At 35.1% G+C, this 27,476-nt stretch overlaps 4 protein-coding genes across 4 annotated transcripts; all 4 read left to right on the top strand.

Moving 5' to 3' along the window:
- Nucleotides 1–815: 815 nt before the first annotated feature.
- On the top strand, nucleotides 816–7,573 carry LOC111709510 (uncharacterized). The gene is made up of 10 exons (XM_023483193.1): nucleotides 816–1,112; nucleotides 1,675–1,795; nucleotides 2,078–2,158; nucleotides 3,131–3,228; nucleotides 3,797–4,134; nucleotides 4,484–5,020; nucleotides 5,253–5,346; nucleotides 6,141–6,295; nucleotides 6,896–6,987; nucleotides 7,235–7,573. Exons 1-10 carry the CDS (start codon nucleotides 1,003–1,005, stop codon nucleotides 7,556–7,558), a joined length of 1,950 nt encoding a protein of 649 aa, XP_023338961.1. The 5' UTR covers nucleotides 816–1,002; the 3' UTR covers nucleotides 7,559–7,573.
- On the top strand, nucleotides 7,563–16,484 carry LOC111709511 (queuosine salvage protein). Its single transcript, XM_023483194.1, has 14 exons — nucleotides 7,563–7,640; nucleotides 7,936–8,146; nucleotides 8,421–8,474; nucleotides 8,693–9,025; nucleotides 9,669–9,762; nucleotides 10,265–10,274; nucleotides 10,355–10,422; nucleotides 10,614–10,708; nucleotides 12,549–12,668; nucleotides 14,060–14,116; nucleotides 14,646–14,685; nucleotides 14,947–15,191; nucleotides 15,653–15,778; nucleotides 15,951–16,484. Exons 1-14 carry the CDS (start codon nucleotides 7,581–7,583, stop codon nucleotides 16,037–16,039), a joined length of 1,602 nt encoding a protein of 533 aa, XP_023338962.1. The 5' UTR covers nucleotides 7,563–7,580; the 3' UTR covers nucleotides 16,040–16,484.
- On the top strand, nucleotides 16,187–22,634 carry LOC111709502 (cytoplasmic tRNA 2-thiolation protein 2). Its single transcript, XM_023483184.1, has 9 exons — nucleotides 16,187–16,294; nucleotides 16,810–16,920; nucleotides 18,257–18,366; nucleotides 19,496–19,619; nucleotides 20,634–20,716; nucleotides 21,396–21,658; nucleotides 21,911–22,023; nucleotides 22,142–22,271; nucleotides 22,328–22,634. The coding sequence occupies exons 1-9, from the start codon at nucleotides 16,187–16,189 to the stop codon at nucleotides 22,621–22,623; spliced, it is 1,338 nt and encodes a 445-aa protein (XP_023338952.1). The 3' UTR covers nucleotides 22,624–22,634.
- Nucleotides 22,635–22,801: 167 nt separating this feature from the next.
- LOC111709506 (leucine-zipper-like transcriptional regulator 1) lies at nucleotides 22,802–27,330 on the top strand. The gene is made up of 4 exons (XM_023483189.1): nucleotides 22,802–23,375; nucleotides 23,664–25,149; nucleotides 25,432–25,573; nucleotides 26,078–27,330. The coding sequence occupies exons 1-4, from the start codon at nucleotides 22,808–22,810 to the stop codon at nucleotides 26,210–26,212; spliced, it is 2,331 nt and encodes a 776-aa protein (XP_023338957.1). The 5' UTR covers nucleotides 22,802–22,807; the 3' UTR covers nucleotides 26,213–27,330.
- Nucleotides 27,331–27,476: the final 146 nt, after the last annotated feature.

Below are 27,476 nucleotides of genomic sequence, written 5' to 3'. Positions count from 1 at the left end.
AGTGCTCGGCCACCTAGTCTATCCTAGCCGCAGCGCTCGGCCCAGAAAGTGGCTTTACCTAACCTAACCCTAAATATATACTAGTTTTGTTGAAAATTGTTGAAATTTTGTCCTGAAGTAAATAATTGATGGGAGAATGTTTTAAAATTTTGCATTTGGTATTTAAATTTGCAACATCCATTACTGAATTAAATACTTTTACTCGTCTGAATTCCATACCTTAGAGAGTCAACTGCGAGAAGCATTTTATATATATAAATATATCTATATATATAAATGAATATTCGTGTATTTTTATCGTTACTATATATTTTTTCTCATTTCTGTAGCGTTCTTGTTTTAAATAAAAAGTTTGAAAGAGAGAGAGAGAATTAAATACAAGATACAACCAGAATGAAAAATAACGCAGATCCGTTTTTTATCTCCTGTCTTGAAAGGGAAATGCAACAAAATCACCTTAGAAATTTTTACTTATAAGAATTAATTTAACTTTGCATATGACGATTATCCATGAAAGCATTTATATTTTTCCAATTTTAATCGCAACCGGTAAATGCAGCTTGCGGCATTTTCCTCACAGTGGTTCAGAATAATATTTTGTCATCGAAATCAAGTTACATTCATTAGTTCTTTCTCATTAGGATTTGATCATTTCAGTGAAATAAGTGTTTTTCACATGCAATCTTTGTGATTTAAAAAAAAAAAACTGTGATCTTGTTTTTATTATAAAATGCCAATTTTTTGCCCGCTGTGGATAAATGCCGCTGTTAATTTTCAGATTTCTGGAACAATTTAGAAAATTAAATCAATTAATCAAACATTTTCTGCAGTCTGCATTCTGCTATGCAGTCTACATTTCCTACCCTTCATCAGTTTAATTGCTTACGTTTCATTGGATAGCGAAATTGTATGATTTAATTGCGAAAATTAAAGATTTTATATTGCACAAAATAAAGAATTTATAGATACTGTGAACATGTTAAATTGTTAATATGAATTAAAATGAACCTGGCACGGATATATCTTCCTTACGGACTGCGTCAAAATAAATTATATTTTCCAATAAGATCTTTTTCACACCATAATTCCGATGAGAGGTTTAATGCTATCAGGTATTGTAGATATTCAATATTATATTTGAAAAGAGGGAGGCGTTTGAGAAATATGGATAACACATGGATATAATTGTTCATGGGGCTTAGCCTGTCCTAGCCGCAGCGCTCGGCCCAGAAATTGTCTTAACCTAACCTAACCTAACCTAAAATAAAAAAATATTAATATTTTGCTGACTATAAAAAGTGGTCANGACCCCGTTTTTTGACCCTCTCATACCAATTTTATGCAACACATGGGCTTAGTGAGGCATGTGGCCGTAGGGCCTAGACCCATAGCCTGTTCTATCCGCGGTGCTCATCCCCCTAGCCTGTTCCATAGTCACAGCAATCGGCCCCCTAGCCTATTTAGGCCGCAGCGATCGTCCCAGATATTGTCTTAACCTAACTCCAAAAGAATGCAATTAACATTATTTTTTTAACAATGTTGAAATCCATTTACAAAAGTGGACTAGGGGGTGGGGGGGGGGGGGGAAAAAGTTTTCTCCAGGATAAAACCCGAGGACTAAAGTTTTTACAATATTTACTAAAACTGTATTTGACTGACGAGGTTGTTTATTAGTGAGCTGCGAATTCGGGTGTCGAAGGACCGTGATGTATGGGGGTATATGATAGAGAGCTTTATAACTAATATTAGCCTGGCAGAGAGAGCGGTGGAGAAGGATGTTGTCGACATGATGAAGGTTAATATATGAAAGAAGTTATGGATAGGATATAAAAAAAAAATTAAAAATGGTTAATCATTTTATATACATGTACAAGTTCGGCTGGTCTGTTTGTATCCAATAAACGTCAAAACTCCTTAACCAATTGAACCTAATCCAATTTTTTTGGACCTCGCATGACTACAAGGATTATTTCTGGATTATTAGAATTAAAAAATATCAGTTTAAAACAATTAGAAATCTATGTTAAGAGCGAATTTTAAAACGAGCATCTGTTTTTATAATTAATCATAATTTCAGGCGTGTAAACGAGATATCGTCGATTTATATCCAAAAGATCAAAAGATAATTACAGAAACTGCCTGGAAAACAATTAAACAGGTATAAATGGTGGACGGTTGGATCAAACCAGATAAATAATTCAAGATTTTTCTCATTTTAGTAAATAAAATATAAATCAATGAAAAAAATTCAGAAGAAGTAAAGATGAACAAAATGCACAATTTTAACAGATTGGGTAAAATTTTATGGCCCGCGCAAACTTTTAAGCATTTCTAATACTGTTTTTTTTTCTCTCTTCCCCCTTTTCCCTTCCCTCGTGCCCTTTTTCCCTTCCCTCTTCCCATTTTTTCCTTCCCTCTTCCTCTTTTCCCTCCCCTCTTCCCCTTTTCCCTTCCCTCTTTTTTCTTCCCTTTTTCCCTTCCCTCTTGCCCTTTTTCCCTTCCCTCTTCCCATTTTTTCCTTTCCTCTTCCTCTTTTCCCTCCCCTCTTCCACTTTTCCCTTCCCACTTTTCTGTTCCCTTTTTCCCTTCCCTCTTGCCCTTTTTCCCTTCCCTCTTCCCATTTTTTCCTTCCCTCTTCCTCTTTTCCCTTCCCACCTTTCTCTTCCCTTTTCCCCTTTTTCCCTTCCCTCTTCTCCCTTTTTCCCTTCCCTCATCTCCCTTTTTCCCTTCCCTCTTCTCCCATTTTCCCTTCCCTTTTCCCCTTTTCCCTTCCCTCATCCCACTTTTCTCTCCCCTTTTCCCTTTCCTCCCACCTTTTTGCTATTAACCTTTCCTTTCTCCTTTTTCCTTTTTTATTCTATTTTTCCCCAAATTCAATGTAAACTCATATTTTTTGCGTTGGTTAAAAAAGTTTCCCTTTACAGTTGTTCTAAAATCTAGTCAATAACATTTCGGATTTTTTAAATTACAACATGTTTTGATTTATTTAGTATCAAACGACACTATCCTAATGTGCTCTAATCCCTAGTGGAAATTTTTTATTTAGCGATTAAGCCTTAGAGTTTGAACTACAATAGACACGGATTAGTGCTTTCTGATCAAATTAACAATAAAAAAGTTTTGACTTTAGGTTCAGTTGGAGGAGTCTAGAGATCCATTTATTTACAACTTAGCCTTGGAGGCTTACATCTACCAGGACATGGACTTCGACCAGGAGGAGTTCCTCAGGAATATTCAAAATTTTATTCCATAATTACAATTTTAAATCTATTTAAAAATAATGTTTTGATCCTTTTTTCTAGCTCGAATTTGCAATTATAATTTCATTCGCTGAATTAGTGAAAATCAATTAAATGTATGGATAAAAAGTATAAATTAGAATGAAAAAAAGTTGTTTGATGTCCAATTTTTCATTCCTACCTCCCCCCTTTAAATTGTCATAAATCATTCAATTTTTAGTTTGGAAAGACGAAAGACGAAAATCATGAACCACCGTATTGTGTATTTGATCAGAGTCTGTGCCTAGATAACAATTTTAATTTTAAAACCAATCTATGTCTGAAATGGATCGGGACTGTTTCTAAGATGAGTTCGGTTCCGTAGCCGGCACCAAATGATGAGATCTGAATCTTTAGCATTGAATACGGAATTAAATCCGACTCCTCTGTATCTAGACTGAATACAAATATATTCTGAATTATATCCTTACGAAATAATCCGCAGCCGAAACTCATCTATTTCTGGATTATTCATAACAATTAAATAATCTGATTTGAATTTTGAATATGAATTGTAGTGATATGAAAGCGCACAAAACAGGTCCCAACTCAAGAACTCATGAGAATTTCCTGACGCAGTACGCAAAGCGCGGAGACATCGAGAGTGCGTTAAAGATGATTGAGGAGCGCAATTCTGCTGGTGTTGTTCTCAACGAGGTTGTAGCCTCGAGGTTAATCCTCTGCTACCTGGCCAGGGGGGAGGACAAGGAGGCCGAGGATATTGTTTCACTCCTGGATAAACGTCAGATTTATTACGGGAAATCCATCCCGAACTCATTTATTCTCGGTGTAGCAAAGAGAGGGGATGGAGAGAAGTTGGAACAATTAATTAAACGCTATTCTCCGGGAGAACAAGGAACAAAAACATAAAATTAAACTTCAACATAAAAATTTTAAATTTGATTTTTTTTAACTGATCAACGAGAACTGGAACCAGACTCCATTTTTCATCCGTCAACACTTAAAAAAGTGCAGGGTTATTCGTTAAAGAACAGCAATTTCAAAAAAATTTCCGCGACAGTTTTGTCGTTAAAGCTTATATTATTTGACTAAACATTGTTATTAAGAATATGAGAAAAAAATACGTAAAAAAGAACCAAAAAACTGATAAAATGCAAAAAAAAGTCCATAAAGGCATTTACTCAGCGTATTTTACTATAGAAGAAAAACCAAAATGAATTATATAATTATATGTATTTGTTAAGTTTTGGTCCAGGCTCTAGTCGAACTCTGCAAGGTTTCTCCTGATCAAGCTCCCCTCATTCTCAATCGTCTTCCAGTAAACAAACCCTTTCTTTCATCAATATGCCGGCGTCCAGTTAAACAATTGCTGGAAATGAACCTGGTGGATATAGCGGAGAAGCTGGTTTTGTGCACTGAGCTTACCCCAGAGAATAGTTCTGTTAAAGAGAATGCAATCTGTATTAGTCCTTCTGTTATTGTACTATCCCGGATACTTAGACAAGGAACCGATCTTGTGAAATCTATCGCAGCTATAAATTTAATGAAATCCGCAGACCCACAAATAATATCCCGATCAATTGTCATCTGTTTTGATCTGTGTTTTGAGTACCCGGAGAAGAAAGACTTTTATGAATCTGTGATAAAAGAATTGCTCCGAGAAAATCGGACAGCTTTAAAAGCTACAGAGGAGTTGATAAGTCAGAATATAACTAGGAAGATTCAGAAGACAAGGACGGATAATGATGTTCTTTTCATTCTAAAAACCAGTTCAGATTTAGGTTAGATATTTAATAGGAATAGCCCTCGTTTACAATTAAAATGAAAAGGTTGGGCATTAAAAGGCAAGTTTTTTCATTCATTTTGATACTTTTTACCCAACTCAACAAATAAATTATTTTACATTTAAAATTATTTATTTTCCCCATTTCAGATAAAAAAACCTTTAAAAATTGGTTTTTGAGGAGAATATATATTCTCGATGATTATTTTATTTTTATAATTATATCCTAGGTATAAAGTTGACCCATTTAAAGGAGTGGAATGCCGCTCTGTTCCGTTTGATTCCTGGTAACCAGGAATACCATACAAGAGATCTAGTTGAAAGGTTTGTTATATAAGATACTAGCTTGAATAATGCTAAGGTTAATACAAATTACTTCCGCCGTTTATCCGCAGTTGAACGATTTTACCGCGAAACAAAATTTTCGCTTTTAAAGTCGACCCACTCAAGAATCTCAAAACCAAGCTTAAGAACATTCCCGTGGGTCTCCCAGAGTTCCCCATTCAAAATTTGAGGCAAATTGAACAGGGGTTCTTGAGTTATGATCGGACAAACAAACAGACAGAGATTGCAACTTTATATATGTAGATATGTCAACATTTTAGTTTGCAATTTCTAAGCTCTGACAAATATAAAATTTCCTCGAAAATCTTCAAAACACTTCACCAATTAAAGGAATTGAGTCTTTGACACAAACCCTAATTATCTTATTTCTTTTATCTTATATCTTTGCAACCTGATAGTCCAAACCTTTGATATTTCAAACTTGTATTATTTGGATCAAACAGAATTCAAAGTTCAAAGCATCTAAGGTCCACGACGAATTAGAAAATCAAAGCATTATTTCTTCATTTTCAAACAAAAACTATCTGAAATATTATTTTGTTTTCATTTTCAAATTAAAACTATTTGAAATATTATTTTGTTTATTTTCAAATTAAAACTATTTAAAATATAATTTTTTTTTTTCAAATTAAAACTATTTGACATATTATTTTGTTTATTTTTAAATAAAAAAACTATCTGAAATATTATTTTGTTTATTTTCAAATAAAAACTATTTAAAATATAATTTTTTTTATTTTCGAATAAAAACTATTTAAGATATTAATTTGAAGGATTAAAAGTGTGAGGAACTGTTTGGATTGTATGACGGTAGGATCTGGCGGAGTATATTCAAATTCTGTTCTCTGGTCCCAGATCATGAAATATCTTCTTGTTGTTAAATCAGAAACTTTCTTCAAAGCAAGCGCCACACTAACTAAGGATTTAGGTATGTTGGTAGTTTTTTTCCTTCTCTGTTTTTAAAGATTTTTCTCTTGTTGGGGTTAAACCGTATAGGATTATGACGGTCCGGCGGAAAAAAAGCCAATTCCTTCTGGATGTCTTTAAAAAGTCTTAAAGGGACTTTAGCCAAAATTTTAAATTCACAACGGTACTTTTAAAAGCTTTGTCTGATCAAGTATGAATTAGATATCAATGTTTATCTAATTTTTCTCCTTGCTGGTTTTCTCTGCAAAATTGACTTTTGCATTTCTACTTTCCGAATTAATCAAGGAAATCAAGCTTTCACATTATTGATTATATAAAGGTTTGAAGGGAATCGTCAATTGCCCTCTTTGCATGAAGAGTCTCTTTAAGACCAATGAAAGCTTTCATCTGTTAAAAATTAATATAGAATCTGTTCTCGGTCAATGGAAGATCGCAGAAATTACAGATGTTTTCCTGGATAAAGCCATTATTCACTTTTAATTTATTCTTATTTTAATTTTAAGTTCGGTATTGGTTTCAAGTTAAGGTGCAACAAGTTTTAGAAAATTATGAAGAACTCTGGAAGGATTTTTTTTAATTGTTCTTAATTATTACTTTTTAGGGGTTGCCTACGGTCCTAAACGGTGGTTTGATAATCTTGGATATAACCTGGTTTTTCTCAAGGATGTGAACTCCTACGTGGATATCTTACAGGTTCGATTACATATGAAAACATTTAAAAGTGGTAAACGTTTATATCATTCCAATGAAGACGACTTTTCTACATTAGTTTTGATTTCTAACAAACCTTTTTTCAAATTACAAGTTTACAATTAAAAGATTTTTCATGTTTATGTGTATCCATGTTGTTTCAAAGCTTCCGTAGAAATGGAAAATTTAAATCAAAAGTCGTCTTTATTGTATTATATACGACGACAACTGTAGTAAATAAATGGTTTAGGTCGCATTTAAAAACTGCGAGAAGAGGGGCGACGGGGAGGATTACCGACAAATCTGTTTATCCCTTCTTGTCGCGCTGAACACTGCGAAGAAGAACGAGGAGAATATCGACAAACTCCTAGAGGACGTATTCGACAAGATGTGGGAGAAGAACCTCCTGCTTCACCAGGATGTAAAGGACAGAATCGTGTTTACCCTTGAGGGTGAGACAATCGGAGAAATTGCTAAAGGTTTACCCGTTCTGGAAGCCGAGAATTTTCGTAGCGCTAGACCATCGACACTCAATTATAAGAGAAAAACGAGACGGCGTTTAATTGAAGATTAAAAGGGACATTTCAGATTCTAAGATGGGACCTGATGTAGCAGAGTCAGCTGTATTTATAACAAATAATGCTAAATATATCAAGGTAAGTGCAAAGTTTTGCCATTTCTCTTTTGATCTCATTTACCTGAAATAGTGTTGATTTATTTCTTGAGAAAGATAACTGTCCAAAGTCCTTAAAATTTCTTGTTATTGCATGTAATGTTAAGATACGTTGGGTTCCCTCTCAGATTTAAACATGATTATTGACAGAGAAGGGGAAGAGAGATGTACTTTGGATTTTAACATAGTTAAAATCAGGAATAAAATTTCCAGATATCTGAGGAAGAGAGATGTACTTTGGATTTTAACATAGTTAAAATCAGGAATAATATTTCCAGATATCTGAGGAAGGGTTGGACCGATGTACTGAGGATATATCCCAGCAGGTTCTCTCCGGTCAGCTGGACCTCAAGTCCATGTTTGTCAAGACAGAGGTCCACCCCCAGGAGGCCGACGAGGCCGGATTGGACTGGGTTGTGTTCGCGGACACCTTAAACTTCTCCTTCTGGCAGCCGGAGACTGGACCTCAGTATCTTGTTACATACAATGGTAGGAACAATCTTATCTTTTACTAATGTTTCGTGTCAAATACTTCTAATTCGTCCAATCTATAATGTTGATCAATGAGGGGTCATTCATTAGAAACAAGTTACATTTAATCCCTTCACGTAAAGCTTTGGTAAAAAGTACCTAGGTTTGGTTTGGTAGCTAATTGTGTTCTTTCTAAGTTGCTAGCGGTTTAGAGATCTGCGCTCCTTGCCGTCGTGGATTTTCACTGAGAAAAATTTGTCAAATATACAATACATATATATTATTTATACAGGAACGACCTACACTGGATACTTAGCTATGTGTGCAGCTATCAATAGAGCTTTAGGTATGTTCATTGTTCAAATAATAGTGGTTAATGTAGACGTTATGGTCAGACATTTATTCGTGAAAATTGGGGCTTTCTCTTTTATCGCTCTTGGGATTCTATACGGAAAAAAATGACCTGGAAGATATTTTGACGGAAAGTGGTTGGTTTTTTTATTTTTAAAGTAAAGGTGTGGAAACAAATTACTTAGTCCGCTGAAAGTACTTTATTTCTGTCAGATGCTGGTTCTAAGCTAACATCACCAGAATTCTACCAGAGTATAGATGAGAAAACCCTCGGAGATTTACTCGTCGGAGACGACGGAGTACCAATCCCTCTTCTCCAGGATAGGGTTCGATGCCTCCAAGAGGTTGGACATGTTCTCATGGATAAATATTCCGGTAGGTTCAGCAACTTAATGAAGGAATCCGACAACTCCGCCGTCCGCCTGCTGGACCTGGTCCTGGAGAACTTCAAGTGTTTCAGGGACTGGGTGGAGTTCAAGGGGAGAGAGGTTTCGTTTAACAAGAGAGCGCAGATACTAGTCGCAGATATCTGGTGTCTTTACGAAGGTATTTCTGAAACATTTTTTTAATATTTTTGTAGAAAATATTTAGCAATGGACGCAAAAAGATTGAAGTGTTTAACAGGGGTGTGTATTTTTTAGAATTAACCCCGGGCGTTTTTCGTTAAAAAAAAATAAAAAATTAGGACATCAAAAGGCATTGAATTTTCCCTTAGGATTATTTAATTTTAGCAATTCAGACCCTAAAAAATCCGCTCCCCGCAAGCACATACAACTTTTGGGACTAAAATTCATTTTGAAAGGGGGGGGGGGAATAATTTTCGAGAAGAAATACACCCCTGGTGTTTGATCAATAGATTTAACTATGTCGTGGTGTTGGCGGTGTTGGCAGTTTTCCTGATCTTAATCGATTGATTGAACTAGGTTTAGGTGTTTGTGGTTTCGTGAAATTGATTAAACTGTTTTGTGATGTTGGTAGTTTTTCATGATTTGAGTAATTGATTGATTAAATTATTGAACTTGGTTGTGGTGTTGGTAGTTTTCCTGATTTGAGTAATTGATTGATTAAATGATTGAACTAGGTTGTGGTGTTGGTAGTTTTCCTGATATGAGTAATTGATTGATTAAATGATTGAACTAGGTTGTGGTGTTGGTAGTTTTCCTGATTTGTGTAATTCTTTGATTACTAGGTTGTGGTGTTGGTAGTTTTCCTGATATTGATCGATTGACAATGTTCGCGGATTATCGAGTTCCTCAATCTCTTCAACAATATGGAGTACTCAGGTATAGGGGGATTATCAGTTATGTTAAGAAATATTATTGCTTTTCAATGTGGGTTAAAACCACAGCGTTTTTTTTTAGTTTTCTGCCCGATTTTTTTTACCCATAGCTTACTAGTTTCTTAAATGAAATTAGAACTAGGATGTTTATTGTTTATTGTATAATGTATTCACCCTTCTACAGGTCGATGATGATGGTCGACTACAAAATTATCACTTATTTATATAAAAAATATACGAATTCACAGTACTTAAAGTTAACAACTATCTTCCCTTTAAGTTTTTAGACAGGACCACTTCTTATGAAACAAAGTAAACATAATTTTCTTTTCAAAATAGATTTTTTACCTTCAATTTTTAAGTAGTTGAATTTTAAAGGGACTTTGAACAACTAAGGGTTAATTATCTAGGTAGGATGTAGAACTAAGGGTTCATTATCTAGCTATGATGCTGAACTAAGGGTAAAATATCTAGGTATGATGCAGAACTTAGTATAGATTATCTAGGTATGATGCTGAACTTTGGGTTTATTATCTAGGTATGATGCAGAACTAAAGGTAAAATATCAAGGTATGATGCAGAACTAAGGGTCAATNGAACTCCTGGATTTCTTGAAAAAGGATGAGATTCTTCAATACGGAGATATACGGGAAATAGAAATCAGGAAAACACCTTTATCTCTTTGTTGCATCATGAAATTTGTTCTTAGAAAAAAAATGATTGACAGTTCAAAAAAAATTCCAGTTAGTCCAGGAACAACAACAGCAAAATTAATGGAATTGATTGATTGATTGATTGATTGCTTGCTTGCTTGATTTATTGATTGATTGATTGATTGATTTATGGTGTTTCCAGAGGCTGTTCAATTCATGCTGTAGAGTTGCTAACCCAGAGAATTAAACAAATATTAGAGAAGGAGAATAATAATTCAGTGGTCAACAGTATTCTAGGAAACCTTAACATTAAACAATTTAAGTTCTTGAAAATATTGAATAAAAAAATGACCTGAAAGTTATTTATAAACGGGGCTCAAGTCCCAGGGGGTAAAATAACAACCAAAACCTGCAAAATAAAAGCTATTACTCTAAAAGTACAAATCTCAGCTGATTAATAATGAAAGATGATATAAAGAATTGTTAATATCTGAAGGGTCCATTAAGTTTTAGCATAAAAATAAGCGGGGAAAAAACTAGTAAATCTTGAAGACCTCGGTCTGAATCATTTTTTTCCCGGTGTGGCGTTAATTCTGGGTAAACGTAAACGTTGAGATTGAGAATCAATCAAGTTTAGCTGAGCAACAGACAGTAAAAAATCAAATTTTAACATTAGGGATCGATGTTACAACTTACAAAAATCGTATACTAGGAAATTACCGGACCTTGTTCGGGGGCCGGGCTCTGCGGCCACATGACCAATTATATATCAATGTGTAACATATGTGAAAATGGTATATTAGGAAAATATCGAGAGAGCACTAGAATATAATTGACAATATCTTCGCCTCACTCCGTTGTTTTACACAGAATTCACACAACTTATCAGTGTATATTGATAACGGAAGAATTGATTAGTTGTGATACCAACCAGATACTGCTGTCAGCTGTGCGCATTGCCGTCTACTGCATAAATATGCGCGAATGCCGCGGAAAATTTGCTGCGTAGAATCTACTACCATTATTTAACGTTTACCCAGAATTAACGCCACACCGGGCGGATCCAGGAAAAAGAAGCGGATGTTTAGCATTGTTCTAAAATCTAAAGAAAATATGTCATGTTCAATGTGTTGTGTTGTAGTTGATCAGTATCTGTGGGGATACCGGAGGAAACATGCTGAAATTATGATTAATTTTCCATACCATAAAGTGCGAAGTATTTACTACTAAATCAATCAAAACATCTTCCATACTGCGCTGCTCCAGTGCTCAAGATAACTTAAAAATCAATTTTCTTGTTCATCTCTGCTAGTGCAAACTCAAAAATAGATTGTCAAAGAAATCTTTTAAAAACAAAAGCAGAATTGAAACATGGAAGAACGATCTTACAAAAATTCATTTAATTTAAACAATTTGGAAAAATTCTAAGTGAGGTCGGAAGTTGTAGTGTGGAGTATCGTTAATCTTGAACTCTTGATTTCGATATCCAATGTGGGCACTTAAAAATTTAAGGATCTATGCTTCATCCCTAAAATTAAAGTTATCACGGCAGAGTTTAATCACCACGGGATTAACTAATCCGTAGATCTAGATGGAGATCAATGCGTGATCCTGAAACCGAAAATTTCTGACTTTTGGTTATGTTACTTAACTGTGATTAAACTCTTATACAATTTTTGTTAAACAAATCTAATTGACATATTTTCTTTTCTTGACGTTTTTCTTTGATCTTGGAGATAAAATCTGAACCTGTTTTTTTATATTTGAATTTTTCAGATATTTCAGAGTTTTCTCTCGAGTTTAGATGAATGGGATTGGAGTTGTATTAAGGAGCAAGATCAAAGGGTTTACTCGAGGTTTCTCTTGTACTAGCCTCAATATGGTCAAATATCTAGGGATATCATTATACAATTTACAATTTGCAATATACATTTTTTCCTTTACAAAGGGTTTCCTCAAAAATATTTGCCTACAAAATTGGTCTTTGGAACCCTTGGTCAAGTAAAATTCCCTATAGCTTTCCTGTAAAGTAGTTTGATACAGAATTAATTTTATCTATGAAAATATTGTTAAAATTATAATTTTCCATTTTTTTAAATTTAAACCTTTGAAACGAAAACTAATGATTGTGTAACAGGACAGCAGGAAGCTATAGAAGTGGATGTAGAACTATTTAACGAATACAAGTTTTCTGTTGATCAGCTTATGGAATTAGCTGGGCTTGCTTGTGCTCATGCTATCGCTAAATCTTATCCAGGTAATTTTTCTAGAAATACTTCAAATTGAAAATGGATAAATGGGAACCATTTAAAAAAAACTGTTGAGACAGGAAGACGACTGTTAGACACAAGTCATGGTGATTAACATGAAATACAGCAATTGTACACTCAGTGACTGTACAGTGTACGTACACGGACCCATGGATAACGTACAGTGTACAAGGACTTATGTATAACCTAGTGTACACGGACCCATGTGTAACGTACAGTGTTTAAGGACCCTTGTATAACGTACAATGTACAAGGACCCATGTATAACGTACAATGTACACGGACCCATGTATAACGTACAGTGTACACGGACCCAAGTATAACGTACAGTGTACAAGGACCCATGTTTAACTTACACTGTACAAGGAACAATGTATAACGTACAGTGTACACGTACCCATGTGTAACATACAGTGTACAAGGACCCATGTATAACGTACAGTGTACACGGACCCATGTATTTCGTACAGTGTACACGGACCCATGTATGACGTACAGTGTACACGGACCCGTGTATAACGTACAGTGTACACGTACCCATGTGTAACATACAGTGTACAAGGACCCATGTATAACGTACAGTGTACACGGACCCATGTATTTCGTACAGTGTACACGGACCCATGTATGACGTACAGTGTACACGGACCCGTGTATAACGTACAGTGTACACGGACCCATGTATAACGTGCAGTGTACAAGGACCCATGTATAACGTACAGTGTACACGGACCCATGTATAACTTCATACCTTGAATTTAAGCGACTGGTAAAGCCTTTTGCTTTAAAACAATATCAAATGAAAATGTTACATCGTCTATACGCAACATCCCCCCTACTAAACTTCTGACCTACTAACTTTCCGACCTACTGCAATATCGGACCTACACCAGCTGTTTATTTTTGTATAAATATACAAGGCTCGGCCCCCTAGGCTAGGACAGGCTAGGGGGACGGGTGCTGCGGCCACAAGTCCATTTAGCAGCTGTAAAACCACGTGCTAGTAGGTCGGATGTGTAGTATAGCGGATTTGTCGTAAGTCAGAAGTGAAGTATAGCTGATTTGCGTAGGTCGAAAAATACACCACCTATCAAATACACATGGTTTAAATGTCGTCCTCCAATTCCACCGTACATAATTAAATGTTATTTTTAATTACTAAGATAATTTTATCAAAAACTGAATAAAATCGTAAGATGATTGATATTTGAACATTCACAGATTGAAGTTTGAGTATTTATTGTTTGATTATAACATGTTTCCAAACCCTTCCTTGGGTTTATGTAAGTCGTCAAACAGGGCTAGATCGGTTTATCGGGTTTGACGTTTATTGGAAACAGACAATCAAACCAAATTTATAAAAAATGTTTTATCCAAGGTGGTGGAAATGTTTTGGTGTGCTGTGGTCCAGGAAACAATGGTGGTGATGGATTAGGAACATTTACAAATAGAAAACATTACAATATGAGACATAAAAACACATATTTGGATTATATATACTAATATTTACTTTTCAAAAAAAATCTATTAATATTCGTTCCGCCTCTATTCTCAAGCCTTCACTCCGCGTGATGTATAATATTATTTTTTTTTAATCAAACTTGTTCTTAATTTACTGTTTTAATCAAAACAGTTCTCCTTTGTCTTATTTCATTGTGTGAAATCAAACTTGAACTCAATTTTTTTTTTTGTTTATTCAAACTTAAATATTCTAAATTGGGTTGATTTAAGTACTTGCGGATTTATGCTACAGAAAATTTAAGGAAGTTGCCAGAGTTCAACACATTTCAGTTGAAAAATAAATGATATCTTCCTCAGTGTTTCTCAGATAGAGGTTTAAAAAGGGCACCGTTGTAAAACTCTTAAAATGGTGATCCAACGAAATTACTTTTTTAAGTTCTTTTAATACTTCTTTTTTCCATTTCAAGGCCTGTATTACTATTTGTAATGTTTCGTAACTGCAGTTGCTGCCCGGCACCTTCAGCTTCTTGGATATAGTCCTAGGCAACAATTTTTAGTGAATTTTTAATATAGTTATTTTTTTTTGTGTCCTCTCTTCTTTTTTACGTAGTTTCTGTAATACCCCCCTTTCCCCTCCATCCGGCTTTAATTGAGTTGAGTAGCTTACAGAGAATTCTTTCATTTATTAAACCCCTTTCATCTAATGAAGCTAGTAATTCCCGCCATTTATAAAACAATACAAGTCTAGGAAACTTCTTTTTTACAAATACATCAGTTCTGTTTAAAGAAATTAATTGTTTTTAGTATTTTCTATCCGAAGAGAACAGATAAGGATCTTTACAAGAACCTTGTGAATCAATGTCAGATGATGGATATTAGCTTCCTGGAGACACTTCCCGAACAGTCGGTTTTAGATACGGAGTATTCCGTCCTGGTGGATGCTTTGTTCGGGTTCAGTTTCCATCCCCCGGTTCGGGAGAGCTTTCTCCCTCTTCTCGTCTCCTTGAGTCAGTCAAGGACACCCCTGGCTTCCATAGATATTCCTTCAGGAATCATTAGTTCAATATTTAATTGGGGAAACTTTCTAGCCCCCCCCCCCCCGCCCTATTATTTTCCTGATTCTTTACTACATTATTCATCAGAGACCGATAAGAAGTCCATCCTTTCTTAATATTTCTCTATAGTTCGTAGAGAAAATATCATGCCTCGAAGAACTTTTTTTTAAATGTTTTTTTATAATTATGAATGAATGGAACACACTCTTTAGCCTGCCATTTGGAACTTTTAAATAATTACAATTCCTTCCCTCTTCTCCTATTTATAAAATGGAGGAATGTGGTCTGAATTATACACACTATTCCAGGTTAGGTTAAGATAGACAGAAAGTCACTGAGTGAGGTTCCTGTTTTGTAAAAGGAGTGAGAGAGGGGGGGGGGGTCCAGACAATTTATCCAAGATCATACCGGAATTTTTTGAAGTGTTAGTACAATATTGAACAATAAGATCCTAGGTTGGAGTGTTGAGGATGGACCACCTTCTGACGGATCTACTCCATGTTTGAAGTCTGATCTTCTCATATCTCTCACTGCTCCCAAAAAATGTGCGAAATTTTTTACCGGATCCAAACATTATCTAGGTGCGCAGATCAGAAAACATTAAACAACGATTCAATTGATTTTTTTGCTAACATTTCTCAAATTTTTTGAGAAGTCAATTCCAAAAATTTATTTCATTGGACTTTATTCGAACAAGTCAAAAAAATATTTCTTTTTACTGGATATAAAAAAAAATGATCTGTAACCCAATAGGTGGAAGGTTTGTACCTAGAAGACTGTCCGCTAAGTATGGTTTAGACCTACCGGAGTATCCAGGATTAGAAACCTGTGTTAAACTCTAAGTATGAGATTGTAATTTGTGTTCAACTCCAAGCATGGATTGAATATATCAGAGTATCCAGGGATTGAAACCTGACCTGTGTTCAACTCTGAATATGATTTGGACTTACCAGAGTATCCAGGGAAGAAACCTGTGTTAAACTCTAAGTATGGTTGGAATCTACCGAAGTTTCCAGGGGTTGGAAACCTGTGTTAAACTCAAGTATGGTTTGGACCTATCGGAGTATCCAGGGTTAGAAAACCTGTTTTCAAGTATGGTTTGAATCAACCAGAGTATCCAGGGTTAGAAAACCTATGTTCAGCTCAAGATTCTATCCGGAGCAAGATCAATTTTAGAATTTGTAGAAACCGAATCTAATTTCCTTTATTCTTTTTGTTTGTAGCTAAGATTAAAGCAAGGTGTTGAGAATATACAAGTTTAACAGAATAAAAGAAACCTGCATCACGCGTATAGATTAAATATTTACAAAATTTCCACACAAAAAGGTTTTGGGGTGGACATAGAGATATCTTTCTTCAAAAATAATGTTTATGTAAAGATTGAAAAAGAACATTCAGATTGAAAATAATTATCTTAAATAATTAATAATTTTGTTTAAATTTAGTTAAAAAAAGATAACTATAGAAATTTTTATTCCTATTGATAATTAAGACTTAACAATTTTATTGTCAATTGTGAAGATTAAAAAATATGAGTTATGTGACGAAAAACATATTTTATGAGTAAAACTTTTAAGTTGGCTTTTATTTATGAAAATATTTTTATTTTCAGAGTAGAATGTGTAGTTTGACGGAGAGTGAGTTAGAACCTGAGCTGGTTAAAGCAAGGTTGGATCCTACTCAGATCCATCTCTGCAAAAAGTGCAAGGAGAACAAACCTATTGTTAATCTTAGGAAATAATTCATAACATTTTTACTATAATTTTACTCCTCACGAGTAGCCGTAGTACATTTGAATTTCCGAGCCGGGTCAACCTTTCCTGTCCCAGTTACCTAGTTCTATGGACAGGGCTAGCCGGTGCAACAAGGTTGACGCGGTCAGACTTTATGCTTCATATAGGTTGAATTCACTTTTACTAAAGAGGCAGAGGTGCGTGTCCTAAATACTTCCATTGATTGACTAATACCAAACAGACAGGGTAAGTGGCCAGGAGCTTAACCCTGGGGCTCTACGTAAGATACCTTTATAGCCTACTGGAGATGATATTTTGATTGTAGGTTGAATGATGATGATAATAATATTAGTAATAATGCTATGCATATACATATTTCATCTAAAGGAATTTATAGTTTGTGAATTCTGATATAAAAGGTCATCGAAACTAAGTTGCAAAAATATAAGAATTTGAAAATTTCTCAATGTAAAGGTTTATACATGTATTTTGTAAAAAGTGTAAGAATCAAAGACATATAATAGACAAACACAGATTTATACTACTTAATGTATATACAGAGTGTCTCTGATAAAAGTGTGTTTAGGCTTTTTAGCTTAGTAAACATCGTGGTATTGTGTTAAAAAGTTCTTCTAGCAAGTGCAATCCTCATTAATGGAAGGGTCATCGATGAAAAATGTTCTCTTAAATGCTGTTTTAATCTTAAAAAGAAGTCCTAATATTCGAAAATTTGCTCGGTCTCGTTTCCAGAGATTTTCAAACATAACAGAATTTAGGATTTTTAAAAATAAATGACTAAAGAAGGTTGAATTTTTTGAAAATCTGAAGTACAGGGACCAACTACATTTCGAGTGCATTTTCAAGGTTAAAACGGCATTTTAAAGTGAAATGTTTTAACGACAACCCCCAATTTTATGGGCATATAATTTTTTAGTGACACTTTTTAGTACAACAAAACAGCGTTTAGGGGGTGAAAAAGTAGTTAACATCTCCGGAAATGGGATCAAGCACATTTTCGAATATAAGGCATAATTTTGAAGGTTAAAACGGCATTGTAGAGAAAAAATGTTCATCGACGCCCCCACCCCCCTGCATATTCACTGTAGTGCACTTTAAGTATAAGTTGAAATCGGAAAAAAATCGAAAAATAATTGGTTTTTTTAAATAATAAAAAAAATATTAATAAAATGAAATTTTAAAAAATAGAAAAATGGAAAACATTAAAAAAATTGAAAAATTAGATTTAACCAATTTTTACGTAAAAAAAAAATAATAAAATTAATAATAATACTTAATTTGTTTAATGTGTAAATACTATATATCTAGACGGGTATTGAGAGTGATCACAAAAAACTCCTATTCCACCCTCATGTTCTTTACGTGGATGAAGGTTGTCTACTACAGTTAAACAAACAGCAGAGAATTAACAATATCAGGCAAGAACATTCTCACTAAAAACCAAGATATGCAAATCGCGCAAAAATCGAGAAGTATTTCGCCAATTACTCCTTTTAAGCTTAAGAATTCATATGTAAAGGGCTAAAAGCAGTGCTTTGGATCCGCAAGATTTTGGCTTCCTGGATCCGTATCCGGAAAAATATGCGGATCCACAGATCTGGATCCAAGGGGTAAAGTATCAACCAAAAACTCCATAAAAAACTTTTCTACTCCTGAAACCCAAATCTGAACTTATGAAAAAAGAGAGATTATAAAATTTCCTCATTTCTGAATGGTTCATCAAGTTTTAAAAATTATTTTTTTGTTTAAAAAATTCAGTAAATCTTAAAGAAATGACCTGGATCCGGATCCGGATCCATTTTTTTCAAGTGCGGATCCAGGATTCGGATCTGCTTCAAAATTAAAGCACTGCTAAAAGAAAGTATTAAGGCTAAGTGAGGTAAACCTAAAGCCCAAGCTGTTGCAACGCTTTAAAGTCGAGGCTTTCTAAATATTAGATTAATAACTTCATAGTTTTCCAGTGTTCTCTTTTCACTTTAGTAATAAATCTGAGGCCGAATTTAAAGAATTTGAACCGCGGCTTGAATTTGGGACGCCGCGGCTCAAAAATTGTTGGTTCCACTTAAAATTGTATTCAATGTTTCAAGATTTAAGCCGGCACCGATTTTTGGGGGATTTGAGACGCGGCTCAAATTCATTAAATTCTGACTGATTACCTCCAAATGAAGTTTTTTTTTCTTAAAGGGTCTGTTAACACGTAACCTCATGTGAAATCCAGTTCTAAAGTGACATGACCGATTCACAACGGTACCTTTTAAACCTATTTTTTATGAATGAATAAATGAAACAGCTCCTAGTTTTCCTGTTTTCTTCTCAAAAAGTAACTTACGGATTTATGGTGCAGAGGATAATACGAGATTTATCAGAATTTAACACTTTTCGAGTCGAGGTAGAATCGGACAAATTTTAATATTATGTTTACCAAGTACAGTCTCTTTAAAGTAATTGAAAGTATATTTAGATTTAGGATAAAAAATAAACCCTATCGATAAACCAGGTTTTAAACTCGGGTTGAAAAGAAAAATGTTGACGGTGTGTATTCTCTAGGGAACGACTCAAAGAGGCGGAGTATACAGGGTTTCCTCTTTACGTTTCCCTTCTGGAGACTCCCTCCAGGGTTTCCTTCGTCTCTTCTCCGACAGAGTTCGACTACGCAGAACTTTCTTTTAATGTAAGCTTTTTCTCTCTTTTTTCGGCTTCTCAATCTCGTAGACATGAACGATATTAAAAAGTACTTTGGGCTAATTATTCTGTTTTATTGGTGGATATTTTTTTAAAATTTTGTTCCGGAGTGAATTGCTTAAAGCTCTGCAAATCATGTTTATTCTAACACTGCTCTATTAAAGCTCCTATGTTTTAATTTGATTTTTCTTCCTTTGCTATCCACCTTCCCTTTCTTTTTAATATAGTAATGTTTTCTACTCTGTTTAATGTTACTAATTATATTTGAAGTTTTAATAAATGTATTCCTCTGCTCCCAGGCTAATTGTATTAATGCAACTGTAGCTCTTTCTCCAGTGCAGGAGATTAACAAAGTGCCTTATATTTTTCTACACCCCCTCTCCTTCCCTCCTCTCAGTAGAGATCATTTTAGCCCCTACATTTGTTCCTACATTTGTTAAAAGAAGAAAAAATTAAGAGATAATAGTTTTTTTTCTCAGTCAAATATTTTACAATTAATAATTTTTTTATTCGAAAGCAAGTAAAAAAAGAGTAGAAGACCCTGAGTTGAAAAGTAAAGACTGAGACTAGGTCGGTGCAGCTTACAAGAAACAGCTGACACCCCATGCTTTTTCTGTCCCGGACCGGTAGAGTACAATTCGTCATAACCCCCCCGGCAGACAGGTCTCCAGGGGCCTAGACAACAATTCTGTATATAATCTTAAATAGCGCGCAAAATTTCAAATTTATCGGCTTCATATATGCGACTCTGATTGGTTGAATTTTATACACTTTTTAGGATACAAGTACAAGATTAAGTTAGTCTCGATATTAAGAAAAAGAGAGGATCAAGCATTAATCTCAATATCCACCATTCTAAAGTTTTCAGCTCTGGCTTCTGAGATCTAATTTTTACCTTTTCTATTTTCATTTATCTAAACATGCATTTAATCTTGTTTAGATATTCTCTCAGGATATTCTCAAATATTTGCAGTTTTGTTTCATGTTGATTAATCCTACTCAGGATGGGTTGGGAGAGGAGTTGCTCCGAGCTGTTGAAAATATCAAAGAGAACTCGGCAAAGGAAGATTTTATTAACACTATGAGGTTTGCATTATTCTTTTACATTTACTCTTCTGTGCAGTTTTAAAAAGAAAGATTCTGAATATTTAAAACCTCAAGGAAATCCAGGATTTAATCCTTAGCAAGATTTAAAACATTTAAAATCTCAAGGAAATTCAGATTTGAAATTTTTATGTAATTTTAAAAAAGCAAGATTCAAAACATTTAAAACCTAAAGGAAATCCAGATTTTAATCTTTAATGTAATTTTAAAATAACAAAAATAAAAATATAGATAAACTTCTGGAAATTATTTTCTTTTTGTAGGAACGTTTACTGTTATATTTTTTTTAGTGAAAGTTTCCAGATATTTGAAACCTTCTGGACATCTACTTTTCAAGCAATTATAAACATTTTATAAAGTGAACAATACAAACAAATTTACAGTTTTTCAATTGCAATAAGATTTTCTTTGTAACTCAAAATGAAAAAAGAAAATACAAAACATTTTAAAACATATTTCCTGCTTATAGAAAAATAATTTTTTTTAAAAGTGTAAAAGCTTAAGGCTCTAATTTTTATAAAATTAAATAATTTTTGCATTTAAAAAAAAAATAAAATAGATTTTTAATTTTTTATATAATTTTAAGTAAATTTTTCATTTTTTATAAAAAAAATTAATTTTTCATTTTTATGAAATTAAATGAAAATATTTTGATTTTTAGACGAAGATCTATCCTTACAGGATCCAAGGAGATGGATTGCTCCAAGGTCTTTACGGGAGAGAACGGGACAAAGATCTCTATAGATCTGCTTGCTGGAGTTTCTATGGGTAAAGGTGTAAACCTATCCCATGAGACAGGGTTTAAGGATACACGGGATCCAGTAACAATCCTGAGACCGCTGCGGGACGTGTCTGGAAAAGAATTGGCTCTCTACTCCCAGTTTCATTCTTTAATGTTTTCTCCGGGTCCTAATTTAACTACAGGTTAGGACAACTAACATTGTATAAATAAAGCTTATAATTGAAATGTTCACAGTTCTAATGATGACTAGTAGAATTTTTTGAATAATTTTAGAAAGAAAAACTAAGTGCTTTGACTCTTTATTGTGTTTTCTTGTTGCAAGAATAAGGGGTTTAACGCTAATGCTGAAACTATTTTTTACCTTTGATTTAAAGTGCGTGAGGGGTGAAGAAGAATTTTCGCCGTTTATCAAGGTGACATTGTATTTTGATCAGGTAAGGACGGATTGTTCAGTATCCGGAAACTAACTGAAGAGTTCCTTGTTGGGTTACAGGCGGACTTTCCGGCTACTCTCAGCACTGTCTTCAGGACCGGAGATAAACTTCAGGTACTAAACCTAGTTCACGAGTATTCTCTCAGATTAAATTGATTGAATTTATTCAGTCAAATATTTCTAACAAGCCTTGTATATTGAGTGTTCACTTATTAATATTATCCCTGATTAGGTGGATACAGAGGAAACTGTAGAACCCTGTATCCTGTGTGAAGGACCCCTGGATACAAATGCTACTGAGCACTGTTCCCTCCAAGCTACCTACTGGTCTCAGATTGTATCTTCAAAGGGAACAACATTAGGTGCGTAAGAATTCAAAATGGTACAGTTTTCAGTCTTAAGCATCAAATTGTTTCAGGAGATGAATTTTTATCCTGTGATAACCTTGAGACCTTGAGCCTTGAAACCCTGAGGATGGAGATAGATCCGTCCTGCAGCTCTAGGACGGATTGCTGCGGAGAGGGAGACGGGTCCTGTAAGAGTAACCGAGTATTAAGGTTGAGAGATGTCCTCCCCCTGCTCTGCTACTCCTGTATGAGAACTATAACAAATTCCAAAAATCTGGAAACGTTGCCTAAAAAGGTTTTGGAGGCAATACAACTTAGAAGGAATCGGTTAGAAATGAAAAATGAAATAAGCGATTTTTTACTTTGATAAATTTTCAGGTTTAAAATGAAGGTTCGGTTCAAGCTGCAAATTTCGCAGGAACTTAGTTCAATTTAGGTAACTTTTCGCATTATTTTGGGTTGTATGTAGTGTGGACCATGGGATCCGCAACAAAAATATACTTTATTCTTAGCTAGGCTAAATTTTAACTTGCATTTTAATTCAGGAAAATATGGCGTATTCCAGACCTTTAAACACAGACTTTGATCCAAACTGGTCGGAGTCCGCAGAATGCCTTACATTAGACTTCGGACCCTTCGAGGCTGTTGATCGATGGAGGAAAATGCCGGAGTGCGACGAGTTTGTCGGTCCCAGACGATCCAAACACACCATGGTCGCGTACAAGGACGCCGTCTACGTGTTTGGCGGAGATAAGGGAAAGTCGATGCTGAACGATCTTCTGAGGTTCGACGTGAAAGAGAAGTCCTGGGGTCGGGCAGTACAGAATGGGCTACCGCCTGCACCTAGATATCACCACTCGGCGGTTGTTCACGGAGCCAGTATGTATGTATTCGGCGGTTTCTCCGGAGATATTCATTCAAACTCCAACCTGACAAATAGAAATGATTTGTGGGAGTATAAGTTCTCGATGGGACAGTGGCAGTTAGTCCCACAGTTTGGAAAGAAACCAGTTCCTCGATCCGCTCATGGTGCTGCTGTATATGAGGGCAAGCTCTGGATCTTTGCAGGATATGATGGCAATGCAAGGTTGAATGATATGTGGACTATATCCCTAATAGGTAACTGGTTTTCATTTTTAATTAATGATTCAGACAAGAATGTTTCAAAACTGAAAAGTATTTGAAATAATAACCGAATTTTAAAATTGACCTTAACCAAATAAACAAAGAAATAAGACTGTTGGCGTGATTCCAGGTGACGATTTCTTCCTCATTGTTACTCAGAAAAGAGGGGTACTGTTGTGAATCGGGCATTTAACTCTGTAATGGGATATTTACATGAAATAACGTCATCGGTCCCTTGATCGTTATGATGAATGATTTATTATTGACATTTTTTTTTATCAGGATCCGAGGTTAAATGTTGGGAGGAGGTTCTTCAGGTAGGAGAATGTCCCCCAACCTGCTGTAACTTCCCTGTAGCAGTTGCCCGGGACTCCATGTTCGTCTTTTCCGGGCAGAGTGGGCAGAGGAAGAATAATATTCTGTTCCAATTTAACTTCAAATCTCATACCTGGACTAGGATCACCACAGAGCACATATTGCGTGGGTGTCCGCCCCCACCGACATGGCGGTACGGGCATATTATGGCGGCATATGATCGTCATCTCTACGTATTTGGCGGTGCGGCGGATAACAATCTTTCAAACGATGTGCATTGCTTTGATTTGGATACTCAAGCTTGGTTTATTATTCCGCCTTCTCATGATTCACAGCTGCCGAGTGGTCGCCTCTTTCACGCCGCGGCGGTTGTAGGAGCTGCTATGTATGTATTTGGCGGAACTGTAGACAACAATATCCGGTCTGGAGAGATGTACCGATTCCAGTTGGCGGCGTATCCTAAATGCACTTTATATGACGACTTCGGTAGACTTCTTCAGTCAGGACAGTTCACAGATATCAACTTCCTTGTTGGTGAGAAGGAGGTGTGTGTCCCAGCACATATCGCCATGGTTGCGGCTCGTTCTGGCTGGCTCCGGAGTAGGATAAAGGAAGCTCGGCAGGCGAGGACCAGGCATATTGATAAACTCTTCCGGGAGACAGAGGGGCGGCCTCCAGAGCAAGATTGTCCTGTTCTAGAGGTTAAAATGCTAGAAGCTGAACCTCAAGCTTTTAGTATGGTTCTGGATTTTATCTACACGGACCAGATAGATCCGACTCGAGGCCAGAGAGAGAAACATGCCTCCAACGAGGTTGTCCTGAGTATGATGCAAGTTTACATGTTGGCAGTTCAGTTCCACATGAAACGTCTTGAAACCTTATGCATTGTATACCTGGAGAATTCAATTAATCATAGAAATGTGTTGGACGCGCTGAAACATGCATCCTCGCTTAATCTGTTCTTTATTAAAGAATTCTGTCTGCGATATATCATTAAAGAATCCAGTTATAACAAGATTGTTATGTCTAAAGAGTTCGAAACCCTTGAACAACCATTGATGGTCGAAATCATTCGTCGGAAACAGACTCCGCAGTTGAGATCTCTGCAGGAAGGAACCAACTATGACCAGGGTCCAGGTCTTATTGAAGATTTGAAAGAGTTCCTTCTTCACTCTGGAGGAGAGTTTGCTGACATAGATCTTATCCTGGATGGAACACCTATACCCAGTCACAAAGCTATCCTTGCTGCCCGGTCATCCTACTTCGAGGGTATGCTTAGATCCTTCTCCCCAGCAGACAACAGGGTTCCCATCTCTATTGGAGAAATGGTCCCGAGTAGACAGAGTTTTGATTCTCTCCTTCGATACATATATTACGGAGATGTAGAGATGCCTCCTGAGGATTCTCTGTATTTGTTCTCTGCTCCTCATTTCTACATTTTCTCTAATAACAGGTAGAGGTTTTACTACGGGGGGGGGGGGTAAGCTTTAGGTTAGGAATAAAGAATCTTACTTCATCAATGTGTTATCCTATAGATCTCTCTGTGAAATTCATCTATTTATAAATTCATCTATTTTTCAAGAAAAAGTTTTTAAAAAATGCTTCTTAAAAAAATTATTTACAATTTCTTTTAAGATATAGGCTTCTTGTTTGTTTGATTTTTACTTCTAGGAAAAAATCATAAAGTCGACTCACTTTTAAATAATCTTGAAAATACATTTTCTGTTTACCTAAGGTTGCAAGTGTACTGTAAGACCAACCTGGAGAGAAATGTAACCGTTGAGAACGTTCTTCAGATATTAGAAGCAGCGGACAGGAGCCAGGCGGCAGATATGAAGAAATATGCTCTCAACCTCATAGTTAGATACTTCTCTAAGGTATAAAGATACTCGTATACAAGGATTTAATGCAAGGAAAGTTAATTCAGAGGTGTACGCATCTTTTGTACTGCATGGCAGTGTACTGCCACTGGACGGTAATGTAAACACAAGACGGATGTCGAAGCCTGACATGGGATCCATCTTTCACATAAATAATCAATGAAATATTCCGGTCATAGGAAACTATTATCTGAATTATCAAAATTATCAAAATTTAATGCTTTTAACCTCCTCGGATACTAAACGAACACTGAGGCATCTATTCTTTATTACAAATTCCGCCCAGAGAGAACTGGTTTTAATATGTACTCAGAGTATACGCAAGTTGCAATTAACTTTCCTTGCATTACATTCTTGCTTGTATATCGTCCAAGTTAGATAAACCTCATAAACCTACACTGCAAGTTAGATTATTTGGAGAAATAATCCAAAAACTTCTTTATTTCACTTACAAAACAAAAATGAAATGATCATATTAATTTGTAATGCCAAATGTTCCAGGTGTCACAGCAGCCGAGATTGCGCCAATTATCTAGGGAGCTTCTTCTTGACATTCTCTTCTCATTGGCCGACGATTCTCATGACAGTAAAATCATTCAGGATATGTCTTGTATTAGTCTAAACTCTGATACATAATTGTATTAGTCCAAACTCGGATACATAATTGTATTGTTCTAAACTCAGATACATAATTGTATTAGTATAAACTCAGATACATAATTGTATTAGTCTAAACTCAGATACATAATTGTATTAGTCTAAACTCTGATACATAATTGTATTAGTCTAAACTCAGATACATAATTGTATTAGTCTAAACTCTGATACATAATTGTATTAGTCTAAACTCGGATAATTTACACGGAGATCGATAAATTAGGCCTTACAGAACTTTCTTTATAATATTTAATTCACCATAGGTTTAAACAATTTTCTATTCACATTTAGAAAATTATAGTCATTCGCACATACATTCTCTTCCACAATGCACAATTTTAAATAACTAGAAAAAACGAGTTTCTGTTCTTAGAATTTAAAGATTACGTCCTGTTTATAAAATAGGCTTTATCATTGCAAAATACTTCAATCCTTTTCTTTGTTTAGAAAGGCCGTACCGTACTGTACCACTCTGTGACAAAGAACAATCTATTTCGCAAGGTCTTTTGCAATCTGCGCTCAGGCTTAACTTGGCACACCTTATTTACGTATATAAGATAAGTCTTTCATTAAAAAGTCATAAAAAGACGCACATTATAATTAGGTGACGACTTAAAGACCGTCTTTTGTTTTCGTTAACTTTATTAAATTGGCAAAGTGTGTACTGTGTATCTTGAAAAACTTGCAGGTTTTAGTTTTCTAGAATTTGAATCTTAAGAAAATTTAAACGATGATTGATTTTAAAACATTTATAGTTTTATTTTATATAAAATTTATATAAAAATCAGCTAATTTTGAATACCCAAAAAAAGGCTGACTACATTTTTGAAATACAGGAAGCTGGACTAGGGGTATTTTAAAGTTCTTGTTTCAGCAGTAGTACTGATTAGGTGTTAAATTATGTTTACATATACGCCGAAATACATCTCAAAATAAGACGACATTTAATTACCTCACTTGAAGATATTTTCATGTTTAGTTGGACACCTTGTTTTTAAAGTGATTTCTCGATCTCTTGTTATTCTCGAACTCAAACATTACCCAGTTCCACTTTCCCTTTTTAATGTTGATGCTGAACCCTAAAAGATATTTTCCCACACTCTGTATTACAACAGCTGTCCTGGAATTACTTGTATATTCTTTAAACCTGTTTATACCGGATATTTTAAACTCAAGAAGAAACTTATTCTTATTTAACACTTTGAGTGTTCTACACGTGAATCCTTTCAAATGTCGTAACTAT

The sequence above is a fragment of the Eurytemora carolleeae genome, unplaced genomic scaffold (genome assembly GCF_000591075.1).
Source record: "Eurytemora carolleeae unplaced genomic scaffold, Eaff_2.0 scaffold975, whole genome shotgun sequence".
Taxonomy (NCBI): domain Eukaryota; kingdom Metazoa; phylum Arthropoda; class Copepoda; order Calanoida; family Temoridae; genus Eurytemora; species Eurytemora carolleeae.
Note: the sequence above shows the minus strand (reverse complement) of the source record. Positions and strands in the feature narration are given on the sequence as shown.